Source organism: Hemiscyllium ocellatum, chromosome 17 (genome assembly GCF_020745735.1).
Source record: "Hemiscyllium ocellatum isolate sHemOce1 chromosome 17, sHemOce1.pat.X.cur, whole genome shotgun sequence".
NCBI lineage: Eukaryota > Metazoa > Chordata > Chondrichthyes > Orectolobiformes > Hemiscylliidae > Hemiscyllium > Hemiscyllium ocellatum.
The window spans coordinates 362,235-389,235 of NC_083417.1; the positions used below are offsets into that span (position 1 = coordinate 362,235).

Consider the following 27,001-nt stretch of genomic DNA (forward strand, 5'->3'; position numbering starts at 1 on the left):
AGAGTGGTTCAAGGCAGCATCACACTGCTACCTTAAGGTCAGTTATGAAGAGACATTTCTGGTCTTGCCAGTGACGCCAACTTCCCATGAAAAGTAATGGGCAAAGTCTTACCATTCCTTTCCCCATCTACTGAGACTCTCATCATACCCAAAATTTGTAAAAATCACGAATACAGCACAAAGTAAAATGAATCATTTTATTCTTACACATGTACACAGAATTGCCACTGCAGATCCAGTATAGATACAATCCTTTGTCTATAATACAAGTAGGTGAATGCCCAAGGAGAGCTTGCCCCAGTGGAGTTTCACACCCATTTACTTTGGTATTTCAATGATTAAAGGGAATTGCTAGCAATCAATTACAAAAATAGAACTTAACTGGCAATTAAGAGAATGTACCTCAATGCTCAGGAGTTGATTACGTCTCTATTAAATATGAAGGCTTTTAATCAAACAGACCTGACTAAACACAGTGTTAGGACAAAGCAACCTTTTCCCAGGGCTACTGTTCAATTTCGAGCTCTCTAACCAGACATGTTTTTGAAATGCTTTGGCTCCCTTATAGGTGCTGTTTAGCTGCAAATTGGGACAGTTATTACTTTGCCAGCGCACAGGGATCTGGTTGTCTTTATCCATTCAGCAATGTACGCTTGCTGATATATTCATTTACAATGAACACATTTCAAAGTAGTAGTTTACGCTCTCAACTGAAAATTGCTATTTTGCAAATCTATTGGCTTGAGCTCAATTTCTACAGCAAACAGTACAAGTGAGGCTGGGTTAGTTACCTGAGTAATAAAAGCAAAATATTGCAGATGCTGCAAATATTGATGAGAAAGAAGAAAATAGTAGGAAAAACAACCCTGGCAGCTTCTGCAGGAAAACAGTTAACGTTGAGTCCAAAATGACTCTTCAGAATTTTTGTTAACTGTTTCTTTCTTCATAGAAGTTGCCAGATCTACTTAGTTTTGCCAGGAGAAAGTGAGGACTGCAGATGCTGGAGATCAGAGCTGAAAATGTGTTGCTGGGAAAGCGCAGATCATTCCTGAAGAAGGGCTCATACCCGAAACGTCGATTCTCCTGCTCCTTGGATGCTGCCTGACCTGCTACGCTTTTCCAGTAACACATTTTCAGCTACTTAGTTTTGCCACTGAGCTTTTAGTTTAGTTACCTAAGCAACAGGTGATTGGACAAGAAGAAATCAAATTGTTCAATGACAGTAATGAACAGTTTGAGCATGAGTTGCAGATCAGGAGATGTGTAAAGTGCAGTGTTTTTGTAGTGTTAACCATGATACAAATCAGCCCTTGTACTGGAAGGTGCTAGATTGAGGATGCGATCTGGAGGCTTCTACCTGGGAACAGGTTGGAATTTACATTCAATATTAGGCTTATTTTTTCAATGAAAGATCAGACCCTATGTTTTCTTCCAATTCTACTAAGAATACTGCAAATTTAAAATGAACAAAAATCAGGGTAAACGCTTAGTGCAATCAAGCAGCAAATCTAAAATAGATTTTCCCCATTAAGTATGTAAACTAGACTTTAAAAACTACTCATGTGCATTGGACATAGCGTAACATGCAAGAGAAAGTATGCAACTTGAATGTGACTCATTCATACTCCCAGTCCACTGAATCCAAAAATATGGAGAGATCAGTCAGGGTAAATATTCTTCAAGTTCAATTTTGCAAGTAAAATGGCAAAACTGGTCTTTCTTACAGAATCAAATGACTTTGTTAAAAGATCCTCAAGCAATTCCATAGATATGTACTCTCCCACCCTCTCCCTACCCATCCTTGGGTTCTATCCCATTGTCCAAAGAGAACACCCAACCTGTCTTCAGGCTCCCATGGCCTTTACTGTAATACTGGATGGTAATTGAGTTGCTTAACATATAAGGAACGTTTGAGGACTCAGACGATACTGAATACTGTTTAGATGGATTGGGAAGGGAAAGGGGAACGGGAATCTGATTGAAACTAACTGAATACGGAATGGCCTGGACAGAGTGGACATTGGGAAGATCCTTCCATTGACAGGAGAGAAGAGGACCTGAGGGCACAGCCTTAGAGTAAAGGGAAGACCCTTTAGAATGGATAAGGAGAAACTTCTTCAGCTAGAAAGTGTTGAATCTGTGGAATTCATTGTCACAAAAGGCTGGGGAGGCCAGGTCATTGAACATATTTAAAAAAAGATAGATAGATAGATAAGTTCTTGATTGCCAAAGGGATCAAAGGATACCGGGAGAAAGCAGGAAATTGAGGTGGAGAAACCTATCAGCCATGGTTGAATGGCAGAGCAGACTTGCTGGACTGATTGGCCTAATTTCTGCTTCTATGTCTTATGGTGCACAGTCAGGATTTAAGAACTTGAATTGTAGCTGAATTGCTAAACCTGCAGACTTGCATATTCTACAAAATGGCTTAAAAAATGGTCAGAAAACCAAGTATGGATGCAATTTCTTAGGATCCAGCATTATGTACAGAATGTACAACCCTTAAGTCTCCAGTAGTCAGCATAACTTGCCATTTAGTTTCAGTTAAAAAAAACTGAGTAATATGAGCTCAAGATTGGATTCAAAATTCTTCCTTTAGAAATAGAACCTTTAGATTACAGAACTCAACCATTCAGTCCATTTAATCTTGATTCTGCAGTGCTATTTATAAAAAGCACAAATATATCTGAAAGCATACAGCAGGATTCAAAAGTTTCATTCCAATACATTCAGTGACACAGCACCAGGCTCTTCTTCCACTGGGCCAAGACATTGTACACAGATTCAATGTCCCTCAATTATAAACAGTCCTCGCTTACAGACAGCCTCAAGCACAGAACTATTTCACATTCATAGAATAGAATCTCTACAGTGTGAAAACTGGCCATTCGGACAATCAGGTCCACATCGACCTCTGAAGAGCATCGCAGCCAGATCCACCCTGCTACTTTATCCCTGTAACTCCACATTTCCCATGGCTTATCCATGAGCCTGCACACCTGTGAACACTATGGGCAATTTAGCATGGCCAATTCACCCAACATGCACGTTGTTGGACTGTGGGAGAAAATTGGAGCAGACACAGGAAGAATGATTAGATTCCCTTCGGTATGGAAACAGGCCCTTTGGCCCAACAAGTCCACACCAACCTTCTGAAGAGTAACCCACCCAGACCCATTCCCCTACCCTATATGTATCCCTGACTAATGCACCTAACACTATGGGCAATTTAGCATGGCCAATTCACCTAATCTGCACATCTTTGCAGTGTGGGAGGAAACCAGAGCACCCAGAAGAAACCCATGCAGACAAGGGGAGAATGTGCTAACTCCACACAGACAGTTGCCTGAGGCTGGAATTGAACTCAGGTCTCTGGCACTGTGAGGCAGCAGTGCTAACCACTGAGCCACCGTGCCGCCCACTAGGTGGGGAGGGTTACCATTATATCATAGATACTATTTACATCTTTGACCCATCAATATTTGGTATTGTGGAAAAGCAGCTACTGGCCATCCACACCATGGCAAAGAGCTTGTCACAGGCAGAGATTGTAGTCAGAAAAGGAGGGGAAGTTTGTAGAAGATATTAATAGTGTTGCAGATGTGGGTCTTTTTTTTTTTAAAATGGGTGTAAGGCTTTCTCGTCCAACCCAGTGGGCAGAACAGCCTGCACAACTGGTTTCATGTCTCTCCCATGATATTCATTTTCAATGGCCAAAATTGGGCAGCGGACTGATGAGACCATGCCTTCTACAGTGTGGCAGTACAGAGAGTAAAAAATGAGGTCTGCAGATGCTGGAGATCACAGCTGCAAATGTGTTGCTGGTCAAAGCACAGCAGGTTAGGCAGCATCTCAGGAATAGAGAATTCGACGTTTCGAGCATAAGCCCTTCACAGTTCTATGGATGGAAATGTAAGGAAACACTGAGGACCACATGGAGGCTCAAGGCTGCCTGAGTAATTTCACTGTTTTACTCAATGTGTAGATAAAAACAAAGTTCATTTGGATGTTTATGTCCTCTCAGTCAGCTGACCAACCAGTTCACATTACATCTAGATTTCATAACAACTGGGTCCTGAAGCTGCTAAACAACATTTGCAGCATGCTGAAACTAAGCTAAAGAATCAAAGTTTAAGAATTATCCAAAAGACCTTCCCTCCCAGTGGCACTGGCCTGCTGCAAGCATAGATATGTACAGTACTTTAGCACAAAGTTTTAGAATAACATAATTAAAGGAACAGTTTCAGGTCACTTACCTAGTTTGCTGGTTTAAGTGACAATACTGTGCTCATTTTATTCCTCCTGTTCCAACTGCAAAAGTGGGGGGGATGCTGCCCCAGAATTGGAAGATATTACACCAATTACAGGAATAACACCAGAACCAGCTAGCATCATTTGTTACCAAGATCTTTTAAATCAAATTACAAAACTATATGCTCCAAAGTTAAAACTGTTATCTTCACATAAAAACAATCAAAAAATTGTGAAGTTCCAGAATAATAAAAAGGCACATTTGGCAACAAACAGCAATATTGGGAGATCTCTGCTCCACAATGTGACGCTGAATAACATACATTAGATTCTTCCCATTCTAACGAGAGCTCTGGCCTCCCACCAGGCCTGATCTTTTTGCTTTTGCAGGTTACATTTTCCAAGATGCAGCAATGGTCTTTGGTTTTGATGAATGCATGAATCCAAAGATTTTTTCTGGCACTTCATTCTTCACACTAGCAGTCCCATCCGGGTCACTTTGGCTGAGAGAAATGAATGTATAACAAAGACAGCAGGCTTCGGACACGAATGCAAATCCAGATGCTGGAAAAGATAGAAAATTGTGGGATATCTTCAAAAAACGAGTAAAAATTCCTGAGATGCTGCCTAACCTGCTGTGCTTTGACCAGCAACACTTTTGCAGCTATCTTCAAAAAACAGCAAAGACTGAAATCTACAAGAAAGCAAGAAAAGTAGGGTGGAGAATGATCAATACAATTACAAAACTGTGTAACATGTACAAGCTATTTCAGCCCAATCATTCCATACTGGCATTTATGCTGCATCTAAGCCTCCTTCCACCTTTCTCACTTTGCATAGAACGTAGAAATGTACACAACAGGACCTTCGGCCCACGATGCTGTGTCGAGGATTAGTCCTAATCTAAAATAAAATAACCTAATCTACACACCTCTCAACTCGCTGCTGCCCATGTGCATGTCCAGCAGTCGCTTAAATGTCCCTAATGACTCTGCTTCCACCACCACCGCTGGCAACACATTCCATGCATTCACAACTCTCTGCGTAAAGAACCTTCCTCCTAATATCTTAAAACTACGACCCCTTGTGCCAGTCACTCCTGCCCTGGGGAAATGTCTCTGGCTATTGACTCTATCCATGCCTCTCATTACTTTGGATATCTCAATCAGGTCACTTCTCTTCCTCCTTCTCTCCAGAGAGAGAAGTCCGAGCTTGGTCAGACAAGCTCTCCAGTCCAGGCAGCATCTTGGTAAACCTTCTTTGCACCCTCTCCAAAGCCTCCATATGTTTCCTACAATAGTGATGAGAACTGGACACAATATTCCAAGTGTGGTCTTATCAGGGACTTGAAGAGCTGCAGCAAAACCTCAGGACTCTTAAACTCGATCCCCCTGTTAATGAAAGCCAAAACACCATATGCTTTCATAACAACCCTATCCACTTGGGTGGCAACTTTGAGGGATCTATGTACTTGCACACCCAGATCCCTCTGCTCCTCCACACTGCCAAGAATCCGGTCTTTAATCCTAAATTCAGCATTCGAGTTAGACCTTCCAAAATACATCACTTAGCATTTATCCAGGTTGAACTCCATCTGCCATTTCTCAGCCCAGCTCTGCATCCTGTCTATGTCGTTATGCAGCCTGCAGTAGCCCTCTATACTATCGACGACACCTCCAACCTTTGTGTCATCTGCAAATTTACTAACCCACCCCTCAACCCCCTCATCCAAGTCATTTATAAAACCTATAAAGAGCAGAGGCCTAAGAACAGAGCCCTGCAGGACCCCACTCATCACTAACCTCCAGGCAGAATACTTTCCATCTAAAACCACTCTCTGCCTTCTGTCAGCCAGCCAATTCTGAATCCAGATAGCCAAATCTTCCTGTATCCCATAAATCCTGACTTTATGAATGAGCCTACCTTGGGGAACCCTACCAAATATGCTTTGCTGAAGTCCATATACACCATATCCACTGCTCGACCGTCGTCAGGCCGGTCTTGTCACCTCCTCAAAGAACTCAATAAGATTCCTGAGACATGACCTGCCCCTCACAAAGTCATGCCGACTGCCTTTAATCACGCTATGCTTTTCCAATTAGTCATAAATCCTATCCTCAAATCTTTCCAAAACCTTGCTGACCACAGACGTGAGACTGACTGGTCTGTAATTGCCAGGGATTTCCCTATTCCCCTTCTTGAAAAGAGCAACATTCGCCGCCCGCCAATCCTCTGGTACTACTCCCGTGGAGAGTGAGGAGGCAAAGATCTTCGCCAGCAGCTTAGCAACCTCCTTTCTCGCTTCCCAGAGCAACCTAGGATAAATCTGGTCTGGCCCTAGGGACTTATCAATCTTAATGTTTGCCAAAATTTTCAGCACATCAACTTCCTCAATCTGGATCTGTTCAAGTCTGTATCCCAGCTCCTCAAAGTTCTCATTCATAACAAGGTCCCCTTTCTCAGTGAAAAGAGAAACAAAAAACTCATTTAGGGCTTCCCCCATCTGCTCTGACTCCATGCCCAAGTTCCCCACGCTATCCCCGACTGGCCCTACCTTCTCCCTGATCATTCTTTTAATCCTCACATATGAGTAAAATGCCTTTGGGTTCTCCCTAATCAGTCTTGCCAAACCTTTTTTGTGTGCCCTCTTGGCTCTCCTCGGTCCATTACTGAGCTCCTTTCTAGCAAGCCTGTAATCCTCTAAAGCTGTGCTAGATCCTTGCTTCCTCCACCTTATGTAAGCTGCCTTCTTCCTTTTGATGAGAAGCTCCTCTGTTCACGTAATCCAAGGCTCCTTAATCTTATCCCTTCTTGCCTGTCACAGAGGAACAAGTCTGTGCATCACTCGCAACAACTGCTCCTTAAATAGTCTCCACATGTCTGTTGTGCCCTTTCTGTGGAACAATTGCTCCCAGTCTGTATTTCCCAACTCCTGTCTGATAGCGTCATATTTAATTGGGGAAAAGGGAACTATATTCCCTTGGTAACTGCTCCTTTCCCTCTCCAAGGCTACGGTAAATGTGAGGCAGTTGTGGTCACTGTCACCAAAGTGTTCTCCCACCGTGAGATCTGACACCTGTCCTGGCTCATTGCAGAGCACCAAATCCAAAATGGCCTCTCCCCTTGTTGGTCTGTCTACACACTGAGTAAGGAAACCCTCCTGAACACACCTGACAAAAACAGCTCCATCCGAACCATCTGCACTTAGGAGGTTCCAGTCGATATTGGGAAAGTTGAAATCACCCAAAACAACAACCCTGCTACATCTGCATTTTTCCAGAATATGACCACCTATGACTTCTTCAATCTCCATACTGCTATTAGGGGGTCTGTTGAAAACCCCTAATGCGATGGCTATTCCCTTGCTGTTCCTAACTTCCACCCATCCTGACTCAGTAGACAAACCTTCCTGAACAACCTTAGTTTCTGTAGCTGTGATGCACTCCCTGATTAACAATGCTGCATCCCCTCCTCTTTTTCCACCCTCCCTGTCCTTTTTAAACGTTCTAAACCCTGGAACATTTAGCAACCCTTCCTGCCTCTGTCCACGACAAAGTCCCAAGGACTGACCCATGCTCTAAGCTCATCACTCTTATTTCTGACATTCCTTGCACTAAAACAGACACACTTTAACTGATCCCTTTGTTTCATCACGCAGAAAGTCTTCCTGATAGGATGTAGTGAATCTGTCACTGCCCCATCTACAACTACCCCCCTCTCAGATATGTAGCTCTGATTCCCACACTCCTGCCAAACTAGTTTAAACCCTCCCGAACCACATGAGCAAATCTCCCACCCAGGACATTTGGTCCCCTCCAGTTCAGGTGCAACCCGTCCTTCATGTATGGGTCCCACCTTCCCCAGAAGGTATCCCAATGGACTATGTATCTGAAACCCTTCCTCCTGCACCAGCCTCACAGCCACATGTTAAGCTGCACCCGCTGACTGTTCCTCACCTCACCATCTCGTGGCACTGGTAGCAAACCCGAGATCACTACTCTACTCGTCCTGTTCTTCAGCTTCCAACCTAGCTCTCTATAGTCACTTTTCAGATCCTCAATCCCTTTCCTAGTTATATCATTGGTGCCAAAATGTACCACAATTTCTGGCTGCTCATTCTGCCCCTTCAGAATCCTGTAAACCCGATCGGCGACATCCCGGATCCTGGTACGGGGGAGGCAACATACCTTCTGGGAATTCCGTTCCTGACCACAAATCTCCTGTCAATCTGTCTAACTATTGAGTCCCCTACCACTAGCGCTTTTCTATTCTCCCTCCTTCACTTCTGAGCCTCAGTGCCAGAGACCTGACAACTGTGGCTTTCCCCTGGTAGGCCATCCCCACCAACAGTATCCAAAATAGTATACTTATTGCTGAGGGGGACGTCCACAGGGATCCCTACTCTATCTATTTAGCCCGTGTCTGAGGAGTGACCACCTCCCTGTACATCCTCTCAATTTCTCCCTCAGCCTCCTTGCTGATCTGCAGTTCATCCAGCTCCAGTTCCCTAACTTGTTTTTTGAGGAGCTGAAGTTGGGTGCACTTCCCGCAGATGTCCATAAAAATGATGGAAATGACATCACCAACCCAAGGAAGCCCAAACACACAAATAGAAAGCGGGCTACACCGCCAGTGCTTCATCCTGAGGCTCACTGAAGATATTACCTAGTATGGTGATGAAATATCTGAAAACAAACCTTCCAGCTCAGCAAGCAAACCTACATCCAAGTCTTTAAAACAATGAGAAAGCTTGGTAAGGTCAATACAGACAACAAGCTTCCATATGTGAAGCAGATCTGAACCAGCAAGCCACAGAATCCCTTCAGTGCAGAAAGAGGCCATTTAGCCCATTGACACTCCATCAACCCTCCAAAGAGCACCAACCCAGACCCACCCCCACTCTCTATATCCATAATCCCATCATGTCCATAGCTAATCCACCGAACCTGCACGTCTTTGGACTGTGGGAGGAAATCCATGCTGACACGGGGAGAATTTGAAAACACAACACAGATAGCAACCCAAAGTTGGAATCAATCCTGGGTCATCTGGTGCTATTTGGTAGCAATTTGAACTACTGTGTCACCCAATCAACATAAATTAAACATAAATCAATCCATTCAAGAATTCAGAGGAACATCTTTACCCAGAGTATGACAACGATTAGCACAGGGATTGCTGATGTAATGGCACAGATACACTAGGAGAAGTTGGATCTTTTACGGTTGCCTGAGGGACATGTGGGTCAATCTTTCTTTCCATGATAAACCACACCTTACATTCCACCTTATGTTCATGGTGCCAATTTGCATTTAGTCTCTAAAGTGCTCCACCACTTATCTGTTCCAATGATAATGATTTAATAATGACCTGTTTGCTTGAGCTCAATGAGCAAGTGTTCCTTATAAGAATTCATCACTGTACCCAAGATAATATCAACCCTCATACTGAACTCTACAGATTTTCAGAAACTCCTCAGAACTGTGCACAAGCTGGCAAATTTCACTGGCCGTTTATATTGGCAATTGTTCCTCCAAGCCGGTTAGGCCATATCGTACACCCACTGACCTTTCACGAGAGTTCCCATCTTTAGTGCATGAGTCACTGGCTCATGCCAGCATTACTTGCCCATCCTTACTCAATCTTGAGAAGGTGGTGGGGAGCTACCCTTTAGAACCATTGCAGTTCTACTTGTATAGGATATCCCCAATGCTGTTAGGGAAAATTTCCAACTTTTGGAAGGAATAGCAATATATTTTCAAGTCAGGATAGTGTTTGGCTTGGAGAGAATCTTGCAGACACTGGTGTTCCCATCTGTCTGCGTTCTTTGAGCTTCAAGATGGTAGCGATTGCAGGATTGGTTGGTGCTCGGAAGCCTTAGTGAACTTTCTACAGCACATCTTGTATGTGGACAAACACATGGCAGATGCAATACAATGTGATTAAATGTATACACATTGATGTGAAAAACAAAACGGCAGCTTATTTAATTGGCGATATACTGGGAAATGTAAATGCACCATTACATCTGGATGCCGTTGGTCACTAGTCAATGAAATTAAATACAGTCAGGTGCAGCAAGTAATAGGAAGGCAAATGGTATATTGTTGTTCTTTGCAAGAGGATGAGAGTTCAGAGGAAGGGATGTCTTTCTGCAGTTATGCAGGGCCTTGGTCAGACCACACCTAGAGCAGTGTTTTGTAGTCTCTACCTAAGAAAGGATATTTTGTCATAGAAGGAGTCCAGTGGAGGCTGACATTGTGGGTGTCACGACTGTCCCGTGAGGAGAGATTGGTTCAACAGGGCTTGTATTAGAGTTTAGAAAAATGAGAGGGAGTCGGATTGAAACAAACTTCGAACTAGTCTGAACAGGTTAGATGCAAGGAGGATATTTTCTCTGGTTGGGGAGTCCATAGTCAAGGATCACAGTCTCAGGATACAGAGGGCATTCAGCACGGAAATGAGGAAAAACTTCTTCACTCAAAGGGTGGTCAACGTTTGGAATTCTTTCCCATGGAAGATTGTGAAGGCCAGGTCATAGAGTATTTGAAAAAGAGATTAATACACTTTTAGATTTTAAAATGAATCAAGGGGTTCTGGGTGAATGCAGTAATATTGAATAGCTAACAGCTGCTGTTCGTTTCTAATGCTGTAGATGGAACACTATTGCCACTGCATGACGTTGGTGGAGGGAGTAAATGTGTGTGGATGTGATATTAATCAAATAGGCTGCTTTGTCTTGAATGGTGTCAAGCTTGAGAACACTGAGCAGAACCCATCCAGGGAAGTGGGAAGTATTCCAACACTTTCCTGACTTTTTTTATGGTTGACGGAAAGGTTTTGCAGAGTCCAGAAAATTGCAGAGAAATTGAATTGTTTTGTATGTGCTTTACCAGCAAGACGCACATTTTCACACAAGTTAATACTGGGGCTAAAGAGAGTCAGGAAAGTGCCAGATAATAACAATCTCATGAAGAGACTGTCACTTCTTCACATTCAATAGCATTGCCATCATTGAATACACCTATCAACATGCTTTGCCACTGAACTGGGACAGCCCTGTGAATATTGTCACTGAAGAGCAGGGCAGAAACTGGGAATTTTATGGTGAGTAAATCACTGTGTCTCCAGGATTCCAGGCCTCTGACCTGCTCGAGTACCCATTGTGTTTATACAGACAGTCCTGTTTCTGATCAACTGTGACTTGTAGAATGTTAATACAAGGAGATTCGGTTTTGGGAAAGCCCTTGAATGTTAGGATTAGATTGCTTCTTACTGAAGATGGTCACTGCTGCACTTGGGGAATGAATGTTACTTGCCATTTGTCAGCCCAAAGCTGACTATTGTTCAGGTCTCACTGCATTTGGATATTAACTGTTCAATATCTGAAGACTCACAAATAGTGAACATTATGCAATCAGTGACCATCCCAACCTCTGACCTGATGACAGAGGGAAAGTCACTGATGAAGCAGCTAAGATAGTTGGGCCTAGGACATCCCTGAGAAATGCCTGCAGAGATGTATTGAATTTGAGATGAATGGCCTCCAGCACAACAACCATTTCCTTTGTGCAGGCAAGATCCAACCTAAAGAAAGCTTACCCCAACTTCACTGGCTTCAGATTTGCTCAGGCTGATCGATGCCACAGTCAGACAAATTCAGCCTTGATGTCTCACCTCACCTCTGAAATTCAGCTCTTTTGTTTGAATCAAGGCTGCAAGAGCAGAGTGGCCCTGGCAGAAACCAAACTGATCCTCAGTAGTTAATTTACTGCTAGGTTTGATGGCTTGACCCTCTTCCAAGACTTGACTGATAGGACAGTAATTGTTTGGTTTGGATTTGCCATGGCTTTGCCTCACAGGACAAACCAGGGCAACTTGCCATATTGTTAGGTAGATGCCAGGGTTGTAGCTGTCCTGGAACAGCTTTATGAAGAGTGTTTCAAGTTTTGCAGCACAAATCTGCCATATTACTGCCACAAAGCTGCATGGCTTCAATCAGCTGCTCCAAGAATCTGCACACAGCAGGCATCAGGGTCCTGCTAATCAGAGATTTTGGCCAATAAAAGTTTTCCATAAATGACCTTTCCTTTTGGAAAAAACTCACCCATAGGATATGTCCTTTCCTGGCTAGGGCAGCAGTTACTGCTCTCCCTTGAATGCAGTGAAGGAAAATGCTGGTCATCTGTGTTCTTGAACCAATGCTGTGCTTGAGGTGCAGGTACAGACACAATGCCTTTGAGGGGAGATAATTGCAGGATTTTGACCCAGTGACAGTTAAAGAACACCAGTATATTTCCAAGTCAGGATGGTGAATGGCTTGAGCAAAACTTGCAGGTGTTGCTTTCCTCATGTATCTGTTGCCCTTGTTCTTTGAACATAGAACATAACAGCGCAGTACAGGCCATTCGGCCCTCGATATTGTGCCGACCTGATATACCAATCTGAAGCCCATCTAAGCTACACTATTCCATGTACATCCGGGGCCTGATGGTCTACATCCCAGGGTACTGAAGGAGGTGGCTCAAGAAATTGTGGAAACGTTGGTGATTATTTTCTAGAGTTCGATAGATTCGGGATCAGTTCCTGTGGATTGGAGGGTGGCTAATATTATACTACTTTTTAAGAAAGGTGGGAGAGAGAAAGCAGGAAATTATAGACCAGTCAGTCTGACCTCAGTGGTGGAAAGATGCTGGAGTCTATTATAAAGAATGAAATTAAGACACATCTGGATAGTAGTAACAGGATAGGTCAGAGTCAGCATGGATTTATGAAGGGGAAATCATGCTTGACTGATTTTCTGGAATTTTTTGAGGATGTAACTCTGAAGATGGACGAGGGAGATCCAGTAGATGTAGTGTACCTGGACTTTCAGAAAGCTTTTGATAAAGTCCCACATAGGAGGTTAGTGAGCAAAATTAGGGCGCATGGTATTGGGGCCAAAGTACTAACTTGGACTGAAAATGGGTTGGCTGATAGGAAACAAAGAGTAGTGATAAACGGCTCCATTTCGGAATGGCAGGCAGTGACCAGTGGGGTACCGCAGGGATCAGTACTGGGACCGCAGCTTTTTACAATATATATTAATGATATAGAAGATGGTATCAGCAATAACATTAGCAAATTTGCTGATGATACTAAACTTGGTGACAGGGTGAAATGTGAGGAGGATATTAGGAGATTACAGGGCGACCTGGAAAGTTAGGTGGGTGGTCAGATGCATAGCAGATGCAGTTTAATGTGGATAAATGTATGGTTATCCACTTTGGTGGCAAGAACAGAAAGGCAGATTACTACCTAAATGGAGTCAAGTTAGGTAAAAGGGCAGTACAACGAGATCTAGGTATTCTTGTACACCAGTCAATGAAGGTAAGCATGCAGGTACAGCAGGTAGTGAAGAAGGCTAATAGCACTCTGGCCTTTATAACAAGAGGGATTGAGTATAGAAGCAAAGAGGTTCTTCTGCAGCTGTACAGGGCCCTGGTGAGACCACACCTGGAGTACTGTGTGCAGTTCTGGTCTCCAAATTTGAGGAAAGACATTCTGGCAATTGAGGGAGTGCAGCGTGGGTTCACAAGGTCAATTCCTGAAATGGCTGAAAGACTGGAGCAACTGGGCTTGTATACCCTTGAGTTTAGAAGACTGAGAGGGGATATGATTGAGACATAAGATCATTAAAGGATTGGACAGTCTGGAGACAGGAAACATGTTTCCGCTGATGGGTGAGTGCCGAACCAGAGGACACAGCTTAAAAATACGGGGTAGACCATTTAGGACAGAGATGAGGAGAAACTTCTTCACCCAGAGAGTGGTGGCTGTGTGGAATGCTCTGCCCCAGAGGGCAGTGGAGGCCCAGTCTCTGGATTCATTTAAGAAAGAGTTGGATAGAGCTCTCAAAGATAGTGGAATCAAGGGTTATGGAGATAAGGCAGGGACAGGATACTGATTAAGGATGATCAGCCATGATCATGTTGAACGGTGGTGCAGGCTCGAAGGGCAGAATGGCCTACTCCTGCACCTATTGTCGATTGTCTCTATATGCTTGTCCAATGACAACTTAAATGTACTTAAAGGTGGTGAATCTACTACCGTTGCAGGCAAAGCATTCCATACCCTTATTACTCTGAGTAAAGAGACTACCTCTGACACCTATCACCCCTCAATTTAAAGCTATGCCCCCCCGTGCTCGCCGTCACCATACTTGGAAAAAGGCTCTCCCTGTTCACCCCACCTAATCCTCTGATTATCTTATGTCTCTATTAAGTCACCTCTCAACCTTCTTCTCTCTAACGAAAACAGCCTCCAGTCCCTCAGCCTTTCCTCATAAGACATTCCCTTTATATCAGGCAACATCCTAGTAAATCTCCTCTGCACCCTTTCCAAAGCTTCCACATCCTTCTTATAATGCAGTGGCCAGAACTGTACACAATACTCCAAGTGTGGCTGCACCAGAGCATAACCTCATGTTCCAGAACTCAATCTCTCTATTAATAAAAGCTAAAACACTGTATGCCGTCTTAACAACCCTGTCAATCTAGGTGGCAACTTTCAAGGATCTGTATACATGGACACCGAGATCTCTCTGCACATTTGCACTACCAAGAATCTTACCATTAGCCCAGTACTTGGCATTCCGGTTACTCCGGCCAAAGTGAATCACCTCACACTTGTCCGCATTAAACTCCATTTGCCACTTCTCAGCCCAGCTCTGCAGCTTATCTACATCTCTCTGTAACCTACAACATCCTTCATCACTATCCACAACTCCACCGACCTTAGTGTCATCTGCAAATTTATTAACCCACCCTTCTACGCCCTCATCCAGGTCGTTTATAAAAATGACGAACAGCAGTGGACCCAACACCGACTCTTGTGGTACACCACTGGTAACTGGACTCCAGGATGAACATTTCCCATCAACCACCACCCTCTGTCTTCTTTCAGCAAGCCAATTACTGATCCAAACTGCTATACCTCCCACAATCCCATTCGTCTGTATTTTGTACAATATCCTACTGTGGCAAACCTTATCGAACGCCTTGCTGAAATCCATATACACCACATATGGATTTCTCTCATCTACTTGTTTGGTCATGTTCTCAAAGAACTTTTGGAAGGTGCTGTGAATGAACCTTGATGGGTTGCTGCAGTGCATCTTACAGATGGTGTATATTGCTGCATTGAATGTCTACGTCAGAAACAATGACTGTGGAAGATGGTGGAATGGGATGCCAAACAAACAGATTTTATCCTGGACGGCATGGAGCTTCTTGCGCCTTATAAATGGATGACAGACACTGGAGACACACAAAGTGAGTTACTCACCACAGACTTCCCAGTTCCTGCCCTGCTCTTCACAGTGACAATATTCACAGGGCTGTCCCAGTTCAGTGGCAAAGCATGTTGATAGGCGTATTCAATGATGGCAATGCCATTGAATGTGAAGAAGTGACCGTCTCTTCATGAGACTGTCATTACCTGGCACTTTCCTGACTCTTTTTAGCCCCAATATTAACTTGTGTGAAAATGTGCGTCTTGCTGGCAAAGCATATACAAATCAATTCAATTTCTCTGCAATTTTCTTATTTATTTCATCTCTGCCTTTGAAAGATCAACAGTTATTTTAGCTTTCAAATTACTTGGAAAAAGTCTAGGGGAGAGGGCAGCACGAAGCATGAAACATGGAACCGCCGGTCTCATATGGAGGAATTAAAGTCAAAAATCAGATTTTACAAAACTATACTCACCAGCTCTCCTTCTGGCCCCCCAAAGTCCAAATAAAGCATCCTGATCCCATCATCAGCCGACATTTTCAATCTTTCAAATGGATACTGGAAAAGGGGGCTGGATGAGCCTCCAGCCGAGTTGTTGTGGGACATCACAAAACCACTTTCATAATGAATGACCAGTTTTACGTCCTGTCCATTCCAAGTACACCCTGCTTAAAAAATATATAAAATGATCACTGCAGATCTTGTTTTTGACAGTGCCAATGATCAGACATCTTGATCAGTTCCTGGGGTGGACTGCGTGGATTCAATAGCTAAACAGGGATAATTACATTGACTCCTAAATTATTAAACTTACTGGATGGTAAAACTTAAGTTAGTTACCAAAAAAACAAAGGGATGGAATTATCTTACATGAACAGCTATTCAAATAGAGTTATATAGTCATACAGCATGATCCAACCTTGCTGAACCTTCCAGCTCAGCAAGCAGATCTACATCCAGAACCTCAACCTGAACGACAAATCTTCTCAAAACTCTCTAGTATGGTCCAACTTGCTCAGGTCAACCAGGCATTCTAATCTGACCTAGTCCCATTTGTGAACATTTGGCCCATATCCCTTGGAATCCTTCCTCTTCATGTACTCATCCAGAGGCATTTTAAACATTGCGATGGTACCAATGTTCTTTCTCTGGCAGCTCATTCCATACATGTACCACCCTCTGTGTGAAAAAATTGACCGTTAACTCCCTTTTATATCTTTCCCCTCTCACCCTAAACATATGCATTCTCGTTCTGGACTCCCCCACCCCAGGGATAAACTTCGATTTACCCTATCCTTGCCCTTCATAATTTTATAAACCTCTATAAGGTCACTCCTCAGTCTCTAACGCTCCAGAAAAGTGCCAGCTTATTCAGCCTCTCCCTATAACTCAAACCTTCCAGTCCCAGCAATATCCTTGTAAATCTTTTCTGCACACTCTCAAGTTTAACAACATCCTTCCTACAGAAGAGCAACCAGAACTGAGCACTATTCCAAAAGTGATCTCAAAAGTATCCTGTACAGCTGCAACATAACCTCCCAACCCCTATGCTCAATGTTATGACCAATGAGGGCAAGAACACCAAATGCCTTCTTCACTATCCTATCTACCTTCATCCCAAAGTCTCTTCATTCGGCAATAATCCCCAAGACCCAAACATTAACTGTTTAAGTGTTGCCCGGGTTTGTCTTAACGAAATGCAACACCTCACATTTATTGTAATTTAACTCCATCTGCCATTCCTCAACCCACTGGCCCGTCTGATCAAAGTCCTATTGTATCCTGATATAATCTTCTTCACTGTGCACAACACCACCAATTTTGGCATCATCTGTAAATTTACTAACCGTACCTCCTATATTCATACAGAATGTAGAACATTACAATGCAGTACAGGCCCTTCGCCCCTCAATGTTGCACCATCCTGTGAAACCAATCAGAAGCCCATTGACCCTACACTATACCGTTGTCGTCCATATGCCTATCCAATGACCATTTAAATGTCCATAAAGTTGACAAATCTACAGCTGTTGCTGGCAGTGCGTTTCACGCCCCTACTACTCTGAGAAAAGAAACTGCTTCTGACACTTGTTCTATATCTATCACCCCTCAATTTTAAGCTATGTCCCCCCTCATGCTAGCCATCACTATCCTAGGAAAAAGGCTCTCACTGTCTACCCGACCTTACCCTGATTATCGGATATATCTCAATTAAGTCACCTCTCAACCTCCTTCTTTCTAATGAAAACAGCGTCAAGTCCCTCAACTTTTCCTTGCAAGACTTTCCCTCCATACCAGGCAACATCCTAGTAAATCTCCTATGAACCCTTTTCCAAGCTTCTACACCCTTCTCATAATGCAGTGACCAGAACTGCACACAATACTCCAAGTGCAGCCGCACCAGAGTCTTGTACTTCATGGTTCCAAAACTCAATCCCTCTAATAATAAAAGTTAACACACTGTACACCTTCTTAACAGCCCTATCAAGCTGGGTAGCAACTTTCAGGGATCTATGTATATGGACACCAACATCTCTCTGCTCATCTACACGACCAAGAATCTGACCATTCGCCCAGTACTCTGCATTCCTGTTACTCCTTCCAAAGTGAATAACCTCACACCTTTCTGCATTGAACTCCATTTGCCATGTGTCAGCCCAGCTCTGCAGTTTATCTATGTCTCTCTGTAACCTACAACATCCTTCAGCACTATCCACAACTCCACTGACCTTAGTGTCATCTGCAAATTTACTAATCTATCCTTCTACACTCTCGATCCAAGTTGTTTATAAAAATGACAAACAGCAGAGGACACAAAACAGACTCTTGCGGTATGCCACTAATAACTCAACTTCACGGTGAACATTCCCCCATCAACCACCACCATCTGTCTTCTTTCAGCTGGCTAATTTCCGGTCCAAACCACTAAATCATCCTCAATCCAATGCCTCCGTATCTTGTGCAATAGCCTATTGTGAGGAACCTTATGAAACACCTTACTGAAATCCATATACATCATATCCACCTGTTTGGTCACATTCTCAAAGAACTCAATAAGGTGTGTGAGGCACGACCTACCCTTCACAAAACTGTGCTGAATATCCCTAATCAACTTATTCCTTTCTAGATGATTATAAATCCTCTTATAATCTTTTCAACACTTTACCCACAACCAAAACCAGGCTCACAGGTCCATAATTTCCAAGGTCGTCTCTACTCCCCTTCTTGAACAAGAGAACCACATTTGCTATCCTCCAGTCTTCTGGTGCTATTCCTGTAGAACAATGATGACATAAAGATCAATGCGAAAGGCTCGGCAATCTCCTGGCTTACCAGAGAATCCTAGAATAAATCCCATCCACATCTAGTGCGGTTAGAAAAATCTAGGACTTTAACCCAGTGACAAGTGAAGGAACTGCAATGTAATTCCAAGTCAGAACAATGTGTGGCTTGGATGGGAATTTGCAGGTGGTTATGCTCCAATCTATCTGCTGCCCTTGTCCTTCTAGATGGCAGAAGTAACATGGTTTGCTGCAGTGCATTTTGTTGACGGTACGTACTGTTGTCACCATGAGTCAGTGGGGATGAATGTTGATGGTGTTATATGGGATGCCAATCAAGTGGGTTGCTTTGCCCTGTATGGTGTTGAGCTTAGAGTGTTGTTGGAGCTGCATCATCCAGGCAAGTGGGTTGGGAGGTTGTTCAACATATTTGACTTGTGCCTTGGACAGATAATAGAGAGATAGGAGGCAAGTTACTCACTGCAGAATCCTTAGCCTCTGACCTGCTCTTGTAGTGACTGTGTATATATGGCTGTTCCAATTCAGTTTGCGGTTAACAGTAACTCCCAAGAGGTTATTAGCAGAGAATTCAGCAATGGAAATGTCTCCGAATATAAAGGAGTAAGGGTTAGATTCTCTCTTATTGGAGTTGTTCATTACCTGGTCTTGTGTGATGTGAATATTACTTGCTATTTAAAGATCAGCCTGAGCTTGAATATTGTCCAGGTCTTTCTGCATTTGGACCTAAGCTGCTTTCGTATCTGAGGAGTTGAGGATGATGCTGTACATTGTGAATTCACTACTGTTGGTCTTATGAAGGGAAAGTAATTGATGAAGCAGCTGAAAATGGTTCAGCCAAGATCCTGAAGAATTCCTGCAGAGATGTCTTGAAGCTGAGATGAATAACCTCAAACAGTCATGACCATCTTCCTTTGTATCAGGAACAACTTCATCCAGGGGAGAGCTTTCACCTCAATTCAAAATGGCCTCAGTTTTGTTATGGTTCCTTGATGCCCCATGGGGTTAAATGCTGCCATGATGTCAAGGGGAGTTATTCTCACATCACCTCAGGAATACAGCTTTTTGTCCATGGCTGGCCACAGCTGTAATGAGGTCAGGAGAAAGTGGTCCTGGCAGAAGTCAAACTAAGTGGCAAATAGCAGGTCACTGACAATGTTTTCAAAACAGGAATGACTCCTTCCATCACGTTACTAATAATAAAGAGTGAACTGATGGGGCAGTAAGGAGTGGAATCTGTTCTTTCTGTGGACCAGATATCTCTGGCAATTTTGTAGCTCTACTAGAACAGGCTGGCTAGTGGCAAGGCTAGTTCTGAAGCATGTCTTCAGTACTAAAGCTGAAAAATTGTCAGAGCCCAAAGTATTTGCAGTATCCAGGTCTTCAGCCATTTCTTGATATCACGTGAAATGATTTGAATTAGCTGAAGACTAGCATGTTACGATCAGTGCTAGTAGCATGGCAATGAGTTTGCCTAGTTTGTCGTCTACAGTGAGGACTTTGAGAGCTCACGCTAATGGCAAGTCCCACACCAGGACAAAAGCCAGGCCTCATTGTCAGCTGCCGTCATGGTTACATAAGATGAAGGCATGCCTCCTGTGGTGCATTTGTTTACCATGACATTTAATATTTTAAAACAATTATGTAATTTTGTAAATTGTAAACTGAAAATGCTTGACATTTTCATGACAGTTTATATGGTTTATAAAGTAGTAATACACAGCGTGAGGAACAGTTGATAACAGACAGATAAAGCACACAGGTCAGAACAAGTTTCTGATTATTTGTGATGCCTGGTATTAGCTTATCCAAATAACTTAAATTACCCAAATTTAAAAAGAGGAGCATGGAATTACAGACCAATGAGTCTGACCATTGACAGTGGAGAAAATGCTAGAGTCCATTACCAAGGACTTTATAGCAGCACACTTGTGGAATCACACACAGTATGGATTTACAAAAGGGAGAATCGCACTTGACAAATCTAACAGAATTCTTCAAGGATTTAGCAAGTTGAGTCGATCAGGGGAAACCAGTGTACATGGCTTTTTGGATTTTCTGAAAGCTTGACAAAGTCCTACATAATAGTATATAAAGTTAAAGTGTTTGGGATTGAGGGTACTGCATTGAAATGAATAGAAAATGATTAGGAGACAGCTATTCACAATATAAGTTAATGATTTAGATGAGGAAACTAAGTGTAATCCCTCAAAATCTGCAGATGACACAAAGTTGGGTGGGAGGGTGAGCTGTGAGGAGGATGCAGAGATATTGCAGAGTGATTTGAGTAGGCTCAGTGAGTGCACAAATGCAGTACAATGTGGATAAATGTGAGGTTATCTAATTTGGGTGCCAAACTAGAAAGGCAGACATTATTTAAACAGCTGTAAATTGAGAAGAGAAATGTTTCAAGAGACCTGGGTGCCCTTGTGCATGAGTCAATGCAAGTAAATGTGCAGGTGCAGCTGGTAGTAAAGGCAGCAAAACGTGAGAGGATTAGAATTCTGGAACCAGGATGTCTTTCTGCTATTAAACTGAGCATTAGTGAGGCCACATCTGAAATACTGTGCGCAGGTTTGGGCTCCTTATCTGACTAAGGATATTCTGGCTTTGGAGGGAGTGCAGCAAAGATATACCAAATTGATTCCTGCGCATGCAGGACTAACAGGATCTAAAGGAGAGATTGAATCAATTCGGATTATACCCACTGGAACTTCGAAGACTGAGGGGGGATCTCAGAATCTATAAAATTCTAACAGGACAGACAGGTTAGATGGAGGAGGATATTCCTGATTGTGAACAAGTCCAGAATCGGGGTCATAGCTTAAGGATAAAAGGTAGACTATTTAGGACTGAGAAAAGGGGAAATTTCTTCACCCAGAGAGTGGCAAGCCTGTGGAATTCTCTACCACAGAAAGTGTTTGAGGCCAAAACATTATGCATTTTCAAGGAGGAAGATGTAGCCACTTCTTGCTAAAAGGATCAAGGAAAATGGGGATGAAGGTGGGATGTGGGTATTTAGCTTGATGGCCATTGTTATGAAGGCGTAGGTGTGTACTGTACCTTTAAGAGACAGGGGAAGCTAGCAAGGACTGACCGAAAGCACAGAATGTGCTGAACAATTTAAAAAATGTAACATTTGGTTGAAACAAGTTGTTGGAATTGCAGTGCCACGGAACAAAAACAAATTCAAATTCGGCCAGTTTAATAATGTCCCAGTTACCAAAATCCAATTGAAATTGAATTTTACTGTTTGGTATGACATCAAACCAATTAAATGATCTGCTGTTTTCAGGTATAAAACTAGACAACTTCAACAGTTAGGGGGAGAACAGCAAAGAGCACCAACAAACAGACAGCTAGCCGAATAGCTCTCTCAAAGGTATCAATAAGAAATCCGTGTAGCAGAACACAGAATTGAAAATGTGTTGCTGGAAAAGCACAGCTGGTTAGGCAGCATCCAAGGAACAGGAATACTGATGAAGGGCTTATGCCCGAAACGTCGAATTTCCTGTTCCTTGGATGCTGCCTGACCTGCTGCGCTTTTCCAGCAACACATTTTCAGCTCTGATCTCCAACATCTGCAGACCTCACTTTCTCCTAGCAGAACACAGAAGTCAAACTAGAGGTACCGACAGAGAATGTTCAACATCCGAAGATGATAACCGGGTTTGAACTGATGTCTGCTGTAAATTTAAGAGGAAATTTATTGGACCAGTATTGTAGAGGGGGAGGTAAAAGATAAGTTTAAGAGAAAGGAATTGTAAAAAGCTGTTGTTTTAATGTTCTCTGTGGGGGTTAAAGAATAAAATTCAAATGAAAAGTTAACAATAGTGACATCTGGGATGGTTCTTTGCCTCTTGAAATAGAACAGATTATTGATGCGAGGTGAGCTTTTCTGTGTGCCTGGTTTAAATTCCGGGGGGGGGGGGGGGGGGGGGGCCATGTTGTAACAGTTTGGAGGCTCTTGCCCAGGATTTCAACAGTTTGGGGACTCTCGTCCAGGATTTGAACAGATTTAGACAGATCCAGTCTGAGATCTGGACAGATTTGAATAGATCTGGGGTACAAGAAAAGCCCAGTGGATTTAAACACTGGCCGGTTAATCGGATGCTGCGTGATCTGCTGTGCTTTTCCAGCACCACTCTAATCTAAACATTGGCCGGTTCGTGTCCTAGATCTCTAAATAAAATGTAGACTCAGAGTCATAGAGGTGTACAGCATGGAAACAGACCGTTCGGTCCAACCCGTCCATGCCAACCAGATATCCCAACCCAATCTAGTCCCACCTGCCAGCACCCGGCCCATATCCCTCCAAACTCTTCCTATTCATATAGGTGAGACAATTTGTGTAATTTCCGTTACTTGTGGTTATTAAATTAAAAGAGAGAGATTTGGCTCTTAAAATGGCTCAAGAAGTTCTGGCGTTTGAAGATGATTCCCAAATTTGCCAAGAAAATTCAGAAAGAAAAGACCATACCCCTAGAATTACCACAGAGGTTAGACTTGGGTTTAACCAAGGACAGAAGTAAAGCTGATATTTTAAGGGTATTTCTCAAACACTTAGGTGTGTCAGAGAAACAGACAAGTGCAACAGAGTTAGAAAACTTAAAATTACAGTTGAGGAAAATTGTGTTAGAAAACAAACAAAGAGAGAGGGGAAGGAGAAGCAGAGAGAAACAGAAAGAGGGGGTGGAGAGAGAGAAGATTCTTAGCTGAGCAAAGAGAGAGAATTTGAACTTGACAAGTTGTGACTTAGTCAGCAAAATCAAGTTTACACAATGGAGATTCAAAGAGAAGGTAATGACATGTAGAAATATGTCAAAACTCTGCCACATTTTGATGAGAAAGATGTTGAAGCCTTCTTTATTTCATTTGAAAAATTGGCTAGGCAGATGGAGTGGTCCGAGGATTTATGGGTAATGCTAGTTCAGACTAAACTGGTAGGCAGAACTAATCAGGTATTTGCCACACTGTCAGATGAGGGGTCAAGAGATTATGAAGAGGTCAAACAGGCTATTTAAATGCTTGTGAATTGTTACCAGAAGCGTATAGACAGTGGTTCAGAAACATAAAGGAGGAACCAGATCAGATATATGTTGAGTTCGAAAAACTTAAACATAGTCATTTTGATAGAAGGGTGTGGGCCTTAAAAATAGGTAAGATGTTGAGGCTCTAAGAGAGATTATTCTGCTGGAAGAGTTTAAAAACTCACTTCCACAGATGATAAGAATTCATGTGGAGGAACAGAAAGTTCAGAAAGTGAGAAGGGCAGCAGAATTAGCAGATGAGTACATGTTGGTGCGTAAGACAAGCTTCCTGTCAGAATTTCATCCTGTGAGGGATAGAAGTTGGGAGAAGGGGAGATCCTAGACTACAAAACAAAGATTAGAGAACAATGTGGTAAGAGTTATCCCAGGTTAAAAAAGAAGCCTAAGAGGGTGAAAAGTAGGTGAAAGGTCTCAGGTGTTTCCATTGTGGTAAAGTGGGACACAAAGTCACAGGGCTGGTTGTTAAAGAAAGGCACTGTGGGAAAGGATGTGGTAAAAGAAGCTCAGCCAATGACGTGAGTGAAAGCAGTAAAGGAAACCCAAGAGTAGCTGAGGAACTGCAGGGCAGTGCACAGCCTCGGCAGGGGCAGGGTATACAGTTAGTGCCTGATCTCCATAAAGAATTTGCCTCTGTGGGTATATTTTACTCAAAGAATAGGGGGAAAAGGGCAAGTAGTTATAATTTGGAGAGATATAGGATCTAATCAGTCTCTAATAGTAGGAGATGAGCGAATTTGCAATCTTTCTGATCTATTACCCGAGAGTGTGGTAATTTGTGGGATAGATGGACAGAAATGTGACATTCCCACATACATGAGTGCTAACTCAAGACTGGGCAAGTAACAGTGGGAGTGATTGACAGAGTGTCAGTTCCAGGAATTCAGTTTGTTCTTGGGAATGATTTAGCAGGGTCCAAGGTGGGAGTAACACCCTTTGTTGCGGAGAAGCTCAAGGAAGACCAAGAAACTGAGGAGTTAGAAGAAAAATATCTGGGTATTTTCCCAGACTGTATAATAAGATCCCACTATCATAAGGTACAGCACGAAGCAAAAACTAAAGAGAAAGATGAAGGAGTTGATGTTCAGTTAGCAGACACCCTGTTTGATGTCATGTGTAGGAAAAACCTGAACAGGCAGACAGTCAGACAGAAGTGTTTAGTCCTGAAAGCCTAAGGGACTGGCAACAGCAAAGACAAGACGATAAAAGATATCTATGTCAGGACGCATACTCCAAAAAGGAGGCAGAGGATACTCCGGAGAGTTATTATCTGAAAGATGGAGACCACGACAGGTTAGTGCAGAGGAGAAATAGGCCGAAGTGAACCAGATGGTCTTGCTGGTAGCATACAGACAGATAGAGTTACGGGTAACACATGTAGGAGGTCACCTAGGTGTACAAAAGATTCAGGCTGATAGTTTTATTGGCCCGGAATGTGGTTAGCTTTTGCTGTACATGTCATACATGCCAAGTGGTAGGTAAGTCACAGGTGGTAATAAAACCAGCATCTTTGTTGCCAATTCCTGCATTTGAAGCATCTTTCGTGCAGGTTATAATCGATTGTGTAGCTCCCCTCCAGAGGACTAGAAGAGAGGAAGAACTGGAGAAACAGGCCTTAGCTGCTGCCCGGCAGAGTGAGAAATCAAACCCAGATGTTATGGATTTTGACATACCTCAAAAATATGTTAAAAATGAAGAAGTTCTTGAGGAGTGGAACAGGTTAGTATGCTATCTTTCTCAGGAGCAAAGAACACATTTGAAAGGTTTGCTATTGTAGTATGAGGACATGTGTAGGAATCAGATGGGGAGGATTAATGCTATTGTATATGAGGTAGATATAGGGAATGCTATTCTGATTAAATAGCACCCCTATCGGTTTAATCTTTTCAAATCCAGACAGATCCAGGAGGAGGTGGAGGCCTTGCTCGACAAGGATATTATCCAACCAAACCGGAGTAAGTGGAGTTCGCCGATCGTCTTAGTTCCCACACCAGACGGGACTCGTTGATTTTGTGTGGATTATTAGAAGGTCAACAACATTACAAAATCAGATTCATATCCAATACCTAAATTGAAAGACTGCATAGGGAAAGTTGGACAAGCCAGTTACATCACCAAATTGGACTTACTGCGTGGTTACTGACAGGTACCTTTATCAGAGACAGCAAAAGAAAGTTCTGCATTTGTAACCCCAAATGGGCTATATCAATTCAAAGTAATGCCCTATGGAATGAAGAAAGCACTCACCACATTCCAAAGACTCATGAAGAGTTGTGGCTGGGCTAACAAACTGTACAGTCTATTGACGATGTAGTGATCTTTAGTAAGCCCTGGAAAGATCAGATGATACAGCTGGCAGAACTCTGAACAACGAGAAGCAAAACTGTAATAAACTTAAACAAAACTGAATTTGCAAAAGCAGAGGTGACGTTCTTGGGACTTAACAATCGGTCATGGAAGGTTGCCATTGATGCTAGTGACATCGGAGTTGGAGCTGTACTCCTACAGGAAAATCATGATGGAATCGAACTGCCAGTTGGTTACTTTCCAAAGAAACTCAACATCTACTAGAGGAAATACTCCACAATCGAAAAAGAACTATTGAGTTTGGTATTGGCCTTACAACATTTTCACATGTAATTCATGAACTGTGTCAGAGGATTGTGTATATGGATCACAACCCTCTTACATTCTTACAAAGCTTGGAGTCTTAAGTTACCGACTTTTAATTTACAAATCGTACATGTTGCGGGTCATAAGAATGTAATCGCAGATGTGCTATCACAGATTTAACGGATATGGTATTGGTGAGATTGGTATCTATTCAATGTTATATGTATGTTGGAAGAAGTTAATATAAACTTAGATTAAAGTCATATATCATGGTAATGTGGTTAAGAAATCGAAAAAATCTCAAGCCATCTTTTCATTATGATGGTTCATTTTTTCTTAAGGAGAGGTGTTATGAAGGTGTAGGTGTGTACTGTACCTTTAAGGAAGAGAGAAGAAGCTAGCAAGGATTGACTGAAAGCACAGTGTGTTGAACAGTTTAAAAATGTAACATTTGTTTGAATTGCCATGGAACAAAAACAAATTCAAATTCGGCCAGTTTAAATTATGGCTCAGATCC

At 42.7% G+C, this 27,001-nt stretch overlaps 1 protein-coding gene across 4 annotated transcripts in view; it reads right to left on the reverse strand.

The window, feature by feature from the left end:
• Positions 1 to 200: 200 nt before the first annotated feature.
• The window catches only part of sntb2 (syntrophin, beta 2), a 70,213-nt gene continuing 43,412 nt past the window's right edge, over positions 201 to 27,001 (reverse strand). For 2 of the 4 annotated variants that reach the window (XM_060837890.1, XM_060837888.1), the window contains exons 6-7: positions 15,999 to 16,192; positions 201 to 4,815 (exon numbers count right to left, since the gene is read on the reverse strand). In XM_060837890.1, coding sequence (XP_060693873.1) covers positions 4,723 to 4,815; positions 15,999 to 16,192 — 287 coding nt within the window. In that variant the 3' untranslated portion in view covers positions 201 to 4,722. Of the gene's footprint in view, positions 4,816 to 15,998; positions 16,193 to 27,001 lie in introns of those variants that run through there. The other 2 variants (XM_060837889.1, XM_060837891.1) reach the window with 2 other exon arrangements.